The sequence below is a fragment of the Adiantum capillus-veneris genome, chromosome 22 (genome assembly GCF_014529385.1).
Source record: "Adiantum capillus-veneris isolate H3 chromosome 22, ASM1452938v2, whole genome shotgun sequence".
NCBI classification, from domain to species: domain Eukaryota; kingdom Viridiplantae; phylum Streptophyta; class Polypodiopsida; order Polypodiales; family Pteridaceae; genus Adiantum; species Adiantum capillus-veneris.
In genome coordinates, this window is record NC_140952.1 from 20,400,214 (window position 1) to 20,416,993 (window position 16,780).

At 44.7% G+C, this 16,780-nt stretch overlaps 1 protein-coding gene across 1 annotated transcript in view; it reads left to right on the forward strand.

Moving 5' to 3' along the window:
- The first annotated feature begins 461 nt into the window (after positions 1-461).
- LOC147429005 (CMP-sialic acid transporter 5-like) overlaps positions 462-16,780 on the forward strand; it is a 102,936-nt gene continuing 86,617 nt past the window's right edge. Inside the window, exon 1 of the mRNA XM_086494934.1 lies at positions 462-1,121. Within this exon, the coding sequence (XP_086351060.1) occupies positions 939-1,121 (183 nt within the window). The 5' untranslated portion in view covers positions 462-938. The remainder of the gene's footprint in view (positions 1,122-16,780) is intronic.

The following is a 16,780-nucleotide window of genomic DNA, read 5'->3' on the forward strand; positions in this document are numbered from 1 at the left end:
GTACTCGGTTTATAATGATGACTTTGACCCTTCAATGGGTTTGTCATAAATACAACTATCTTTGCATAAATTCTTAGTAAACTTGCGAATCCGCTTGGTCTAAAAAAGCTTCATCTTATGAAAATCCACCTTACGAGCCTTCCCACAAATAAAATGTCAAAGATATTGTACATTTTGTTGGGGTGGAAGCATTGGCTGCACTTACATCTCCCCCAATGTTTGAGAAAAGTGTGTCTCAAAATTCAAAGATGCCGCTAGAGAGCAAGAGAAAGAGGAAAAGTCCCGCATAAGATTTGTCAAAAATAGTGTAAAAAGATTAAAAATTAGCTCAATTTTTCAAAAACCCATGGGAAGGAATTGCGTAAGGTTTGGAAAATGAATTTTCCCGAATCCCCTGACATGTGAAAAAAAACGTTTTGCTGTTGGCTAAGATGTTCCAACTTTACGGGTCGATCACGACACGCGCACGGTTTGAAAGTGTGGGTAGCCTTAATTTGCTGTGGTGTGAGTGTGTGTGTCGTGTGACTGCGCTCTGGCCGACAGCGATTGTACAAGGCCTTCGAAGGCTTGCGCCTTGATCACACGAAGTTTCCGGTTATGGTGTTTGCTTGAACTGAACTGCTGCAGAGGCTCGAGCAGACGCGTTTCTACTCGAGCGAGATCTGTTTTGCAGTTCATTCTTAATGTGCAGTGACACGGGCTTGCGATCGTGGAGTGCTGCACCTCCAAGCCACCAAACTTGTCCATAGCTCGGAAGCAGAGATCGCCTCTGTGATTCTCATATTCAAGCTCCCATTTTTCTGATCCCTCAGAAACTCACAAAGTCCAATTTCTAACTCAGCTCCACTGCCGATTGTGCAGAAGTTATGGAACTTAGCTCATTTGCACCCGCCATGACAGCATAATTTGGTAGATTGCATCCAGCATTGGACACAAACATGAGGAATGGGGCTGTTGAATGCCATGTTTGTGGATCGAGGGTGGATGCATCTCCTTCTATGCGTACGGTGTCAAAAGCATACGATAAAGCATATGATCGTCACCGGAATGATCTGTCATCTAAGTTTCGCCTCCTCAATGTGTTACTTGTGGTCTCAGATTGCTGCTTGCTTGGCCTCCAGGTACTTGATGCTAAACACGTTTCTCCTTCCTTTTTCTGGATTTAATGAAATATATACCAGTTCATAACTTGACAAAGTAGCCTTCGAATAGCCCCATCAGCAATGCTATACCATGAGTTTTGTGTTTTATATGTATCCATTTGTTTAACTTGCAATGAAGTCTATGATCCACTATTTTCATGAAGCTACTCTTAAATGATTTTTTCAAATTTGTTTTTCTTACTTAGTCCATTAATTGATGTTTGGGACTAGTTGCAATACAGGGAGTGCACTGCCTCTTGAGGCCTCAATCACATGAGGGATCACTGCTATTGTAAATGTGTGAGCACAGCAAACATGTAGAGGAGAGACAAGCCTAGGTTTCAAAAGGCAGTAGTATGAGTAAGTTAGTGGCGTGTTATGTGCATGCATGAGAAACACAGCAGGAATTGGTACAAATATGGCAGCGAATTGTAGAGAGAGAGAGAGAGAGAGAGAGAGAGAGAGAGAGAGAGAGAGAGATTTTATTAACGTCTTCCAAAAGATTTAACTTCGCCTATGAGACAAATTAGTGTACATGTGTGGGGTATCCTCTGTCATCCCAACATGAAAAAGAACTGAACTGAAAAGTTATAGCTAAGTAATCAGCAGATACTAGGGCTGAATCTGGGTGTACAATGAGTGGCATGAGGGGGTGGGGGGGGATGGAGCTTTATTGCTAGGGGCTCAAAATAAAAAGCTAATATGTGTCGGTTATACAATCATGATATGCGGTCTAGCTAGTACTATCCTTCGGATATAAAATGGTATACATCAAAGAAAGGTGTGTCCGCAGCTCCTTGGATTTTCTCTCAATCGAGTGAGTCTCTTCGCAGCGCCTCTGTGGAAACCTTGATCTCTCTACATCAATGAAAGGTGTGTCCGCAGCTCCTTGGATTTTCTCTCAATCGAGTGAGTCTCTCCGTAGCGCCTCTGTGGAAACCTTGATCTCTCTCGTAGAGATGTTGTGTCTGAAAAGCAGGTGCTACCACCGATTTCGGCCATTGCAGTGCTGATTTGCAACTGTCACCGATTTGGCCCATAGCCATGGACAAGGCTGAATATCTACAAGTGTTGAATGCATTGATATGCTTGTTGATTTTGTAAGAATCACTAAAGAAGCTTCAGGAGAGCTACAGGAGATTTTACAGCTATAGACCACTACCTAGCAAGGACAGCCTGGCACTGCTCCCCAACAAAATCCACCTGATGTTACTTGTACATATCGTGCGAGACATGGACATACAACAACTAGATGTTATCGGAGGCGGTGTGAACGTCGTAGAGATGCAGGTGGTGGTGGTTCTTCTGCGATCGGGATAGCTTCTCCCCTTGCTACCCTTGATGCCTCAGCGGAGTTATTTGCTGTTGGCTTCGCCCTTTAACCTCTTCATTTTCCCTTTGCCTACTATGTCAGTTTCTTTGGTCTTAGGAGTGTTGCTGGCTCGCTCTCAACCTTGGCAACCTTTCTCCTTTGGTTAGAGTGTTCTGCTTTGAGGGGGTATCGCTTCTTTGCCTCTCTACCTGTGTCACGTGCACATCTAACCCTATGTGCATGTGGACAAGCTACTTCATGACAAGGGTTCAGTTAGCTTAAGAAGTGTTATGGCACCTTTGTGAAACTAATTTGACTATTTTGTTTCTAATTTCTATTTTCTAGAATTAGGACTTTAATAAGAAATGTGCACAAGTTAACTAATAAGTTAAGGAATCACAGATCTGTAAGAAAAGCCATCAGGAAACAGACAACTCTAGTGTGTCATATGATGGGTGACAAGAAGCACCGTGAAGGAGTTGACCTGTTAGTTCGGTGGGAGAAGACCAGGTAATGGTGGTCCCTGATGAGTCACAAGATGGGTGACAGGTTCATCGGTAAGGGGACACACTAAGGGTCTAAGGAGGAAATCCGAACTGAGTAAGAAAATACGCGTAAGAATGCAAGCATGGATAAAGATGGGTTCTAAGAAGCTTTGGTAAAAAGCAAGACGAGAAGCGGATGTTTTTCCGCGAGAGAATGCTTGAGTTTATATCCGGGGACGTGTGGAAGGAATAAGTGCAAGCATTGGAATAAGTTTATAAGGTTTAAACTGAGTTTAAACAGGTTCACATTGACCGGCCAGTCAATTTTAAGTGAACAGACTAACTTTTAATAAGTTTATTAAGTGACCGGCCGCCCACTTAATAAGTGGGTAGCCAAGTACTAAAATTGATGCAGGACGTTCTCCAAAAAGCAGAAAAGGCCAGTGCCTCCTAAACCTGCAAGAAAAAGCCAGCGCCCACTATTCTGGCAGAAAAGCAGTCGACCCTCCCTATTCTGGCCGACCTGTAGGGCTTATAAAAGCAGCCAGCGCTCTCATCTCTGGGAGGTAGAATTCGTAGGAGTAGCAAAAAGCAGCCAGCGCTAGCAGATTTCAGCCATGGAAGAGATCGCAAAAGCACCCTCACGCTGCCCTACTGCTCACGTGAAGAGATCTCGTCGCCAGAATGCAGTTGCAAGAGGATTTTCCCACATTCCTATCCTGCTGTCCTGCAATTTCAGCAAGCTTTCATCGCGAAGAACGAGTTCCAGAAGAAATCTATCGCGACAGAAACTCTCCTCCACGTCCGAGAAGTGATAGGTAACGATTTTCCCACATTCCTATCCTGCTGTCCTGCAATTTCAGCAAGCTTTCATCGCGAAGAACGGGCTCCAGAAGAAATCTATCGCGACAGAAACTCTCCTCCACGTCCGAGAAGTGATAGGTAACGATTTTCAGCTTTGTTTATGATGAAGTCCTTGTGTTTGGATGATGCAGGAGTGATGACCGAGTTCCTAGCAAGGTAAGGAAATTGATGACGGAGTTCCCAGCAAGGGAAGTGAACTGATGCCTGAGTTACCCAGCAAGGGAAGTACGGCCTTGTGCCTAAGTCCTTTACGGGAAAGTACGGCCTCGTGCCTAAGTCCTTTACGGGAAGTACGGCCTCGTGCCTAAGTCCTTTACGGGAAAGAACGGCTTCGCGCCTAAGCCCTTACGGGAAGGAACGGCCTTGTGCCCAAGCCCTTTACGCGAAAGAATGAGCTTCGGGTCTAGGACTACAGAACGGAGGGGTTTCCTCGGGTTCTTGTGCTTGTATACGACTCTCCCTGAATAAAGAATACTCTTGACGGGGGGGGGGACCAGCCCATCTTCTGGTCCCCAATATTGTGTCAATTCTCTCTCTCTCTCTCTCTCTCTCTCTCTCTCTCTACTCGTCATGATGAACTGTCTCTCTTAAATTCCGCATGATATTTATCTGAGTGAGCAGCTACGCTTCCGTATTTGTGACATTTGTGAGTTTGTTCGTAGACCGTGCATGTCCAGACACTTAGAGTAGTTGCATTTCCTCAGGTTGCACACAGCATGATCATCAGATTACAGTCAGTACCCATCAGGAGCATTTTACAGTGCGAACTCATTTTCCCTATTTTAGCCATTTTTCACTTATTATTAATAAGTGACTTTGTTGGGTAACTGGGTAGGGCAAATTGGCGAAGGATATATATAAGAAAACTTGCGCTAGCACTTTCTGGCAGAAGAGGCAGCAGGAGTCCAACTCACAGGCACCTTCTCAGCAAGACGAGACGAATCCCCAGCGTTTTCAGCCATCAAGAAGCCTAGCGTTTTCAACAATTGTAGATCAGCCTGGCGTTAGCAGTTTGTAGCAGATTCCCTAGCATTTTTGCAGCAGACAACAGACCATGCCAACGTTTGCAGATTCAACCCGCTATTCGCAGATTTCAGCATCTGCGTTTTTAGTGCATCATCTCGCGCCGTCATCGCCGTTGTCACCGACATACAGTCAGAATTCAGCAAATACCAGATCTGCAGATTTCAGCCCTTAGCGTTTTCAGATTTCAGCCCGTCTCGTCGCCGTCCTCATCGTCGTCGACATCGTCGGCAAGTCCATTGCATTTAGACCATTGTACGAGATTTGTGCAATCAATAGCATAGACCTCTCTCGCCATAGAGAGTGGGGCCCTTGGAGGAGAGTTTGACAACGTTTCTGGTGTTGTATTCCTTTCTCTATCTCTTCGTCTCAGCACCTTCATTCATAATGTTTATCCACTTTGTTTGTGATCATTGCACTCTCTCATTAAAGGAACGGAAGGCTCTCCCTTCCGTAAGTAAAAGGAACCCTTGAGCACAGTTCGGAGCACTCATCTTGAGCAAAGTTCAACATTCACTTCTGCTGCACCTTACATTGGTATCAAAGCTTTGACAGTGTTTTGTATCACTCAAGGAAAGAACCACAAGAATTTTTTTTTGCTTGTTGCGGTCGCACCTAACCCAAGTCCACTTGGGCGTGTTGATTCCTAATCGTGTTTTTGAAGAGTGACAAGAAACCCAAGAAAGAAGGGCTTGTCCAGCCTCCCCTTGTTTCTCTTTTCACTCATTGAGAGCGGACCGTGCACTTAGCGGCCGACCAATTGACGTGAGGTGAGAAAAAGCAACCTTGGTGTGAGCGCAAGGCTGCCAAGGGGTGCGCCCGCGGGAAAGAGAAGAGCTCGGGTAAGAGAAGATCCTTCTCTAACACAGACTAACATAGATTGCGAGCTTAAAAGAACCTCAAGAACTCAAGAACCCTCAAGAACCCAAGAACCACAAGAACCCAAGTTCCTCGTGAACTCAAGAACTCAAGACTTCAATGTATGGTCATCACCCGAAGCGGAATTGATACTTCGCATGGAGGTGGCGAAGAAGAATTTTCCCCACCACGAGGTTTTTCCGACCCTCCCCCTTCCCCATCTACGCAAAGGATTGCACCAAACCCCTATGGAGGCTTTGGTCAAGACGATGATGGACATCATGATATAACAAGAAGTGCAACGTGCCGCTTTGGAGCGCGAGCGCGAAGAAAGAAAAGAAAGGCAGAATTGGATCGTGAACGCGAAGAAAGAACGGTAGCCTTAGAGCATGAGCGCGAGCAAGCGCGCTTGGCGGTGAAAGACAGAATTGGATCGCGAGCGCAAAGAAAGAAAGGTTGAATTGGATCGCGAGCGCGAAGAAAGACGGTTAGCCTTGGAGCGTGAGCGCGCTTGGCGGCCGAAGACAGAAGGGTAGCCTTGGAGCGTGAGCACGTGCAAGCGCGCTTGGCGGCCGAAGATAGACGAGCGGCCTTGGAGTTAGAACATGAGGCGCAGAGAGACCAACGCATGCAAGAGTTGGTCCTACAGGTACTTAACCTCGAAACCCGAGCCGATCAAAGATGTTGATAGTTCATCAAGTAGCAGAGATCCGAACTCCAACAACCCCGTCCCAGAGAAGATCACGTTCAATAAGTATGACGGTAAGATGGATGCTAGTGTTATTCATTCTTGGTTGCATCAATTCAATGCTTATTTTGCGACAACTAAGAAGACAGGGAATAGCAAAGTTTTGACGGCAGCTATGTATCTTGCCGGTGATGCCATTAATTGATACCACGCATGGCAAGAGGCACAGTTGACGGCGCACCTAGAGGAAGCCGACGAAGGCGCACCCCTTTCCTTCAATTAGGCTGACTTCCAAGACAAGCTCAAGGCGCGGTTTATGCCAACCAAGTACCTAGCACGGTTGAAAGACGATTGCCGTAGTCTCAAGCAAAATGGTTTGCCAGTTATGTCTCTCTAATCGTGTTTTGCAGCTCGGTACCCAATTTACATAAATCGGATGATGAGCGCAAGGAGGCATTCCTTTATGGATTGGATGAGTACCTCTCAGACTTCTTAGAACCCTCAGAACGGTAAGAATGGTAACTCTTCTAACCAATCTTCCTCTAGTGTCTCAAAAAAACTCACACAATGAATCTAAGGGTAAAGCTAACACAATTGCTAAACCTAAGCTCACTCCATATGAAAAAGCAGCATAAGGAATTTTTAGGAGGATACATCACGTCAGAAGAACAAAGCATTTATTCTAAGGAAGGTCGATGTTATCATTGTCACGTCAAGGGTCATATAAAGAAAACATGTCCTAAGATTGAATTAAGCGAATCTAAAGAACCCACAGAACCCACATCCTTTGTTAATGCCATCAATGAGAACACGAGTGTGACCCAAGTTTCTCATGATCCTTCCATTGATGAGTCTCTCATTCAGTGTTATGGTCATTTCTACCATGGGTCTATACCTTGCACTTTCCTTTATGGGTGAATTTGGGCTTATCTTGGATTCATGTAGGTATATTGTTTGATCTAGGCAGTATGCATGATGTGATTAGTGACTCTCTTGTCGAAAGAGCCCGTTTGGAGGTGAGCAAGACATCTCCTTTCGAGGTGTCGGGCTTTGCTCCCGGTATGGACTCTCATTACACGAGAGTGCCTTGATTTGTTGTTTACTGTTCAACAAGCATCCTTCCGCAGAAAATTTGTAGTATCTCCTCTCTCAGGATGTGATATGCTTTTAGGCATTCGATAGTTTTGTGAGCATAACCCTCTCATTGATTGGGCAACCAATACTTTCACTTTCAATGCCAAAAGTGACTCTCCCATTGTCATTTATGGGGAGGAAGTTGTTCATTCTTCATCTCTCATTTCTAATGTGCATGCAAAGATTGAAAAGAATCAGGAGAAGGAGAGTCTCTCAGCCTTGTCTTCTCCAAAGCACGACACATATGATTTGCATGATAAAAATGTGATTATTCACAATAATGATGATTTGCAGGATAAAGATGTGATTGTTCACAAGGATGATGGTTTAGTTGATGCTTTTTCTAGTGAAGCTAACCCCATTGCAGATTCGATCAATCACGAAGCACCAATCTTGGCTCTCGAGTCAAGATCTAAGGAACCCCCACAGGAACTATTGTGTATGCGTATGATTAGTTAGTACGCATTGTTCGAGTGTTTCATTTGTGATGGTTTCCTGTATTTTTGTCACCGTCCTTATGTGTTCCCTTTTCATAGGCATGCCATATTGTACGATGAACACGATTCACTCATGAATGAGCACTTGCACGAGAAGGATCAAAATTTTTGAAGCCACCGTTTCTAGAGAGATAGTGCTATGAGGAGATGAATGTCTATAGCTACCAAGCCGTACACTCCAAGGACTTGGTAAGCTTTCAAGAAATTTTTTCGCCCGAAGTTACATGCCTTCAAACATCTTCCTTTGGAGTGCAACTTCTGGTAGAGTGGGGTATCTTGAAATGCTTGCCATGGAAACCCTAGCAGATTACAACTTGAAAGTTTTGGACATCTCGCAATTGGGCATTGACGACGTTAGTGGGGATGTCCTAGTATTTAGTCAATACTATGCATGATGGAGATGATGGTTATATTGTCTTCTGGGTGACTACCATGGGTCTATACCTTGCACTTTCCTTTAAGGGTGAATTTGGGCTTATCCTGGATTCATCTAGATATATCTCGCAATAGGTGTCTCTTCGCGTGCTGATAACCTTGGAGGTCCAATGTGATTGCTATGTCTTGGGACTACCATCACCGCCCACAAGAACACTGTCCAGGCTTCTTTCGACCATTCATGAGCTTATGGACCATGTTGCAGTCGGTTACAATCTTCTAGAAGAAATCTAACCCTGATTTTGGTGCAGGTTTCAGAATGGAAAGCCAGTCGTCTCTTTGAGCTCAACTGATGTCGAGATTGCTTTTTAAGATTGAACTTTGTCTCGGAATCTGTTTGGGAATGTTACCATATACATGTGGTAGTGATGTGTGTGAACACACTAGGACCGCCGGGGCATTTTTTCCCTCTTTAGGAGGTTTTTTCCCCGTGCATTGTATATACGCCCATCACTCTAGGGCTATCTATCTTTCCATTGCACACTAAGTAACACACTCTCTATTGTGTGCCTTGAGCTTCCTTCGTCTTCTCCAAGCTGTGTGTGTTTCTCTGCAACCCTAATTCCAACAATTGGTATCAGAGCAGGTCACGTCCTCCCGGGCTTAGTCGCCAGCTGCTCCAGCACACGCCTGCTCACTTTCTCCGATTTCAGTGAGCTTTGGCGAGCGTTCGCAAGTCGACAAATATTTTGGGAAAGCTCAAAGAGCTTGGTCTGCTCAGAATTTTGATTTGGGCTCATTTCGGCCTCCGTTTCCACTACGGGCAGTACTGCACAGGCTATTTCGTCATTTTGTGCAGATTTTCTGTCAGTGCCGTTTTCTGCATAACAGGTGCCTTATAGTCTTCTACGGTTTGTGCTATATAGCACAAGTTGTTCCCGCTCCATTTCTCCTATTTTTGGGCAGTTTTCACATCAGGTGCAGCATTTACCATGGCTGACAACAACAACACAGATGTGTTCAAGATGTTTGCTGCTGAGGACAGGTTGGATGGGGACAACTACCCTATGTGGGCTTATATGATGCAACATGTTCTTGTGTCAAAAGGTGTCTGGAACATTGTGCAGGGCATTGATGTACGTCCTGGTTCTGAAGATGTAGGCGATGTTGAGGATGTTGCAGGTCTTGCTGCAAGGATTGCAGCTGTTAGAGTTGTTTTGCCTACGGCAGAACAAGCTCGTTGGGATGTTAAGGATGCACAGGCTCATGCATTGATTGCGTTGTCTGTGAAGCGCACCATTATTCCTCACATCCGTTCAGCAAAATCTGCAAAACAGGCTTGGGATATTCTAGCAGGTCTTTATGCAAGCCGCAATGAGGCTAAAATTGCTTTGCTGCGTAAAGAGCTAGAGTCGAAGATTATGCATGAGGAAGATGATATGGACACTTTCCTTGCTAGTGTCAAGGATATCAATGAGCAACTCATTTCTGCAGGTGAAGTCATTTCGGACAGTTCCCTTGTGCAGACTGTTCTTGATGCCTTACCAGATTCCTACCAGACTTTTGCTAGTACTTGGAGACTCATGACCCAAGGAAATCCTGAAGTTGTCAAGTTTGATGCATTATGCACATTGCTGTTGCAAGAGTCACTTTCTAGAAAAAACAGGACTAGGCAGCGTGCAGTTGAACAGGCTTTTATTGCTTCTCAAAGAAAGGGTGGTAGCAGCAATACAGTCACTTCTTATGGTTCTGCTGCGAGTGGCAAAACTTTTGTTCCCAATGCATCTACTGGCAGCACTTCGTCTGGCAATTCTGGTGATAAGGGCAAAAAGAAGATGCGTTGCCATTATTGTAAAGCCAATGATCACTTGATCAAGTCGTGTCCTAAGTTGAAGGCCAAAGAGGCTAAGAAGAAAGAGGGTGGTTCCACTGCAAATGCTGGTTCCAATACAAATGCAGCCATTGTTGAGTCTTCTGTGAAAGGAGATTGTGATGCTGATGTTGATGCAGAATGGGCTTTTAGCGCAGAGTGCACTTACAATCCTGCTGTCCATGATGCATGCTTGTCAGTTGCTGCAGATTCACATGTGTGGTATTTTGACAGTGGTGCTACAAAGCACATTACCTCACATCGTGAATTGTTTACCTCTCTCGAGTCTGTCCCTCATGGGAATTCAGTCACTTGTGCCAACAACGCCTCTTATCCAGTTCAGGGTGTTGGAAAGATTGTGCTCACTGCTGCTAATGGCAGTTCCTTCACACTTGTTGATGCACTTTATGTACCTGGGATCAAGAAGAATCTCTTGTCTGTATCCGCACTTGCTAGACTTGGACTTGTAGTCAAATTTGTGGATGACAGATGTACAGTTCATGATCTCAGTTTTGGTGATGAAATTGTTGCATCTGGGCTTTTGTGCCGTGGGCTGTATAAGCTCACTTTGTATGACAAGTGTGGACAAAATTTTGCAAATGCTGTTGCAGATTCAAGGGCTATTTCAGATGCAAAACTTTGGCATGCACGTTTTGGTCATCTGAATTTTGCCAGTTTGCTGCGTTTGCAGAAATCTGATATGGTTGCTTCTTTGCCGCCTCTTGAAGCACCTGTCAAACATGTTTGTGAAGGCTGTATTCTAGGTAAAATGCAGCGTTCTAAGTTTCCAAAGGATGGTTCAGTTAGGGCCACATGCAGGTTGCAGCTTGTGCATAGTAATGTTTGTGGGCCCATGCAAACTCCGTCCTTGGGCAATTACCTGTACTTCGTGACTTTCATTGATGATTACTCCAGGCATGCATGGGTATTTCCGCTTAAAGCGAAATCCGAAGTTTTTATGTGCTTCAAACAATTTTTGGCTATGGTTGAAAATGTCTCAAAATGTACTATGGGCACCCTCCGTTCCGATCGAGGGGGGGAGTATATGTCTCATGAATTTAATGCATTTCTGGCTAGTTGTGGGATAAAACACCAATGTACAGTGCCTTATACACCTCAGCAAAATGGTGTTGCTGAGAGGAAAAACAGGTCACTAACGGAAATGGCACGATGTATGGTCAAAAGTCAAGCTTTGCCGCATTCTTTTTGGCTTGAGGCCATCATGTGTACCACTTATGTACTTAACAGGTGTCCTACGAAAGCTTTGCAGTCTATTACTCCATATGAAGCATGGCATGATAGAAAAACTTCTATTGAGCACATGCGTGTTTTTGGCTGTTTGGCATATGCTTTGGTGCCACAAGTGCAGCGCAGAAAATTGGATGATAAGGCTGTCAAATGTATTTTTGTTGGTTATAGTGCTGAAAGCAAAGGTTACAGGTTGTATCATCCGCAAACAAAACGTATTCTGGTTTCACGGGATGTAGTGTTTGTGGAAGACTCTGTTCAGCCCTTGCTGTCATGTACTAGAGACAGTAATGTAAGCTCACAGGACATTTATGACACTTTGTTGCCTCTTTTCAGTGGTGGAAATACGAATGTAAGTTCCAATGAGGCAAATGTACAGCCTATGGGGGTTTCTGAAAATGTTTTAGAACAGCCTATTACTGATGCAGATGTACATGATGTACTTGATGAGGAAAGGGCTGAAAATGAGCAGGCTAGAGGTATGCCAAAATGGCTGGTGCACACATTGCGTGACAGTAAATTGGATGCACCTTTATCTAGTCGTACTCGTTCAGGCTCTCGCCATGCATCTTATGCATCAGATTGTTATGCTTTGGCTGTGTCTAGTTTACATGATGTTGAGGAGCCTCTGTCTTTTGATGAAGCACAGAATTCAGAAAATTGGATTGCTGCCATGAAATCAGAATATGATGCACTTATAGAGAATGACACATGGACTTTATGTGATTTGCCTCCTGGCAAAAAGGCCATTGGTACGAAGTGGGTTTACAAGTTGAAACGCAAGCCGGATGGTGAGATCGATCGCCATAAGGCTCGACTTGTTACAAAGGGTTATGCACAACAAAAAGGCATAGATTATGAAGAGACTTTTGCTCCCACTTGTCGTATGACTACTGTGCGTTTTCTATGTGCATTGGCAGCTCATTTTGGTTGGGATGTACATCAATCAGACATTGTTACTGCTTTCTTGAATGGTGACATATTTGAGGAAGTTTATGTAACGCAGCCTCGCGGTTTTGTCATAAAAGGACAAGAGGACAAAGTGTGCAAATGTAAGAAGGCTTTGTATGGGTTGAAGCAATCTCCTCGTGCTTGGTATGAGAAAGCTGACACTCATTTGGTTAAACGAGGCTTTCGTAACAGTCCAACAGAAAGCACATTGTATGTAAAGCGTGAGGATGATGTATTTCTCATTGTGGTTCTTTATGTTGATGATTTGCTGATCACTGGACCAAATGAGAGACATATTGCTGAATTTAAGGCTGATTTGAATGCTACTTTCAAGATGAAAGATTTGGGGCTGTTGCATCATTACTTGGGTATACAGTTTAAGCAGTGTGATGGTGGTATTGCCTTGTGTCAGAAAAGTTACATAGAGACATTGCTATGTAAGTTTGGACTTGAGGATTGCAAACCTATTGCCACTCCCATGGAAACAGGTTTGAAGTTGAGTCTACATGATGCTGGCGATCCTGCTGATGTCACTCTTTACCAAACTGCTGTTGGCTGCCTCATTTATGTATGCAACACGAGGCCAGATATTCAGTTTGCAGTCTCACAGGTCAGCAGATTTATGCATAGCCCAGGGTCTAAGCATTGGCAAGCTGTCAAGAGGATTTTCCGCTACCTTAGTGGCACTTTACATCTTGGCTTGTTTTATCCCAAGGGGGGATCATTGCCGCCAGACTTACATGCTTTTTCGGACTCAGATTGGGCTGGTTGTTTTGACACGCGAGTGTCCACAAGTGGTTTTTGTTTCATGCTTGGCAGTTCATGTATATCATGGTTGAGCAAGAAGCAACCTACTGTGGCCACTTCGAGTTGTGAGGCTGAGTACAGGGCAGTCTTCACAGCTACGGTTGAGTGTGTATGGCTCAGACGCCTTATGGATGACTTGGGTGTTGGTCAGGACACTGCCAACACTATCTACACTGACAGTCAGAGCGCATTGGCAGTTGCGAGGAACCCAGTTTTTCATGCTCGCACAAAGCACATTGAGGTGCATTACCACTATGTCAGGGAGAGGCTCTCAGCAGGAGAGATCAGCTTGGCTTATGTGCCAACACAGGACAACCTTGCAGATCTTTTCACAAAGGCATTGTCTCGTGAGAAGCTTGAAGCTTTCCGCAAAGCTTTGGGCTTACTCCCCTTTGTGGACTGATCCTGTCCTCAGGGCATGGCACTTCCCTTTACTCATGTGCCAGCTCTCGTTCACCGCATCACTCCAGGGGGGATTTGTTACCATATACATGTGGTAGTGATGTGTGTGAACACACTAGGACCGCCGGGGCATTTTTTCCCTCTCTAGGAGGTTTTTTCCCCCGTGCATTGTATATACGCCCATCACTCTAGGGCTATCTATCTTTCCATTGCACACTAAGTAACACACTCTCTATTGTGTGCCTTGAGCTTCCTTCGTCTTCTCCAAGCTGTGTGTGTTTCTCTGCAACCCTAATTCCAACAATTGGTATCAGAGCAGGTCACGTCCTCCCGGGCTTAGTCGCCAGCTGCTCCAGCACACGCCTGCTCACTTTCTCCGATTTCAGTGAGCTTTGGCGAGCGTTCGCAAGTCGACAAATATTTTGGGAAAGCTCAAAGAGCTTGGTCTGCTCAGAATTTTGATTTGGGCTCATTTCGGCCTCCGTTTCCACTACGGGCAGTACTGCACAGGCTATTTCGTCATTTTGTGCAGATTTTCTGTCAGTGCCGTTTTCTGCATAACAGGTGCCTTATAGTCTTCTACGGTTTGTGCTATATAGCACAAGTTGTTCCCGCTCCATTTCTCCTATTTTTGGGCAGTTTTCACATCAGGTGCAGCATTTACCATGGCTGACAACAACAACACAGATGTGTTCAAGATGTTTGCTGCTGAGGACAGGTTGGATGGGGACAACTACCCTATGTGGGCTTATATGATGCAACATGTTCTTGTGTCAAAAGGTGTCTGGAACATTGTGCAGGGCATTGATGTACGTCCTGGTTCTGAAGATGTAGGCGATGTTGAGGATGTTGCAGGTCTTGCTGCAAGGATTGCAGCTGTTAGAGTTGTTTTGCCTACGGCAGAACAAGCTCGTTGGGATGTTAAGGATGCACAGGCTCATGCATTGATTGCGTTGTCTGTGAAGCACACCATTATTCCTCACATCCGTTCAGCAAAATCTGCAAAACAGGCTTGGGATATTCTAGCAGGTCTTTATGCAAGCCGCAATGAGGCTAAAATTGCTTTGCTGCGTAAAGAGCTAGAGTCGAAGATTATGCATGAGGAAGATGATATGGACACTTTCCTTGCTAGTGTCAAGGATATCAATGAGCAACTCATTTCTGCAGGTGAAGTCATTTCGGACAGTTCCCTTGTGCAGACTGTTCTTGATGCCTTACCAGATTCCTACCAGACTTTTGCTAGTACTTGGAGACTCATGACCCAAGGAAATCCTGAAGTTGTCAAGTTTGATGCATTATGCACATTGCTGTTGCAAGAGTCACTTTCTAGAAAAAACAGGACTAGGCAGCGTGCAGTTGAACAGGCTTTTATTGCTTCTCAAAGAAAGGGTGGTAGCAGCAATACAGTCACTTCTTATGGTTCTGCTGCGAGTGGCAAAACTTTTGTTCCCAATGCATCTACTGGCAGCACTTCGTCTGGCAATTCTGGTGATAAGGGCAAAAAGAAGATGCGTTGCCATTATTGTAAAGCCAATGATCACTTGATCAAGTCGTGTCCTAAGTTGAAGGCCAAAGAGGCTAAGAAGAAAGAGGGTGGTTCCACTGCAAATGCTGGTTCCAATACAAATGCAGCCATTGTTGAGTCTTCTGTGAAAGGAGATTGTGATGCTGATGTTGATGCAGAATGGGCTTTTAGCGCAGAGTGCACTTACAATCCTGCTGTCCATGATGCATGCTTGTCAGTTGCTGCAGATTCACATGTGTGGTATTTTGACAGTGGTGCTACAAAGCACATTACCTCACATCGTGAATTGTTTACCTCTCTCGAGTCTGTCCCTCATGGGAATTCAGTCACTTGTGCCAACAACGCCTCTTATCCAGTTCAGGGTGTTGGAAAGATTGTGCTCACTGCTGCTAATGGCAGTTCCTTCACACTTGTTGATGCACTTTATGTACCTGGGATCAAGAAGAATCTCTTGTCTGTATCCGCACTTGCTAGACTTGGACTTGTAGTCAAATTTGTGGATGACAGATGTACAGTTCATGATCTCAGTTTTGGTGATGAAATTGTTGCATCTGGGCTTTTGTGCCGTGGGCTGTATAAGCTCACTTTGTATGACAAGTGTGGACAAAATTTTGCAAATGCTGTTGCAGATTCAAGGGCTATTTCAGATGCAAAACTTTGGCATGCACGTTTTGGTCATCTGAATTTTGCCAGTTTGCTGCGTTTGCAGAAATCTGATATGGTTGCTTCTTTGCCGCCTCTTGAAGCACCTGTCAAACATGTTTGTGAAGGCTGTATTCTAGGTAAAATGCAGCGTTCTAAGTTTCCAAAGGATGGTTCAGTTAGGGCCACATGCAGGTTGCAGCTTGTGCATAGTAATGTTTGTGGGCCCATGCAAACTCCGTCCTTGGGCAATTACCTGTACTTCGTGACTTTCATTGATGATTACTCCAGGCATGCATGGGTATTTCCGCTTAAAGCGAAATCCGAAGTTTTTATGTGCTTCAAACAATTTTTGGCTATGGTTGAAAATGTCTCAAAATGTACTATGGGCACCCTCCGTTCCGATCGAGGGGGGGAGTATATGTCTCATGAATTTAATGCATTTCTGGCTAGTCGTGGGATAAAACACCAATGTACAGTGCCTTATACACCTCAGCAAAATGGTGTTGCTGAGAGGAAAAACAGGTCACTAACGGAAATGGCACGATGTATGGTCAAAAGTCAAGCTTTGCCGCATTCTTTTTGGCTTGAGGCCATCATGTGTACCACTTATGTACTTAACAGGTGTCCTACGAAAGCTTTGCAGTCTATTACTCCATATGAAGCATGGCATGATAGAAAAACTTCTATTGAGCACATGCGTGTTTTTGGCTGTTTGGCATATGCTTTGGTGCCACAAGTGCAGCGCAGAAAATTGGATGATAAGGCTGTCAAATGTATTTTTGTTGGTTATAGTGCTGAAAGCAAAGGTTACAGGTTGTATCATCCGCAAACAAAACGTATTCTGGTTTCACGGGATGTAGTGTTTGTGGAAGACTCTGTTCAGCCCTTGCTGTCATGTACTAGAGACAGTAATGTAAGCTCACAGGACATTTATGACACTTTGTTGCCTCTTTT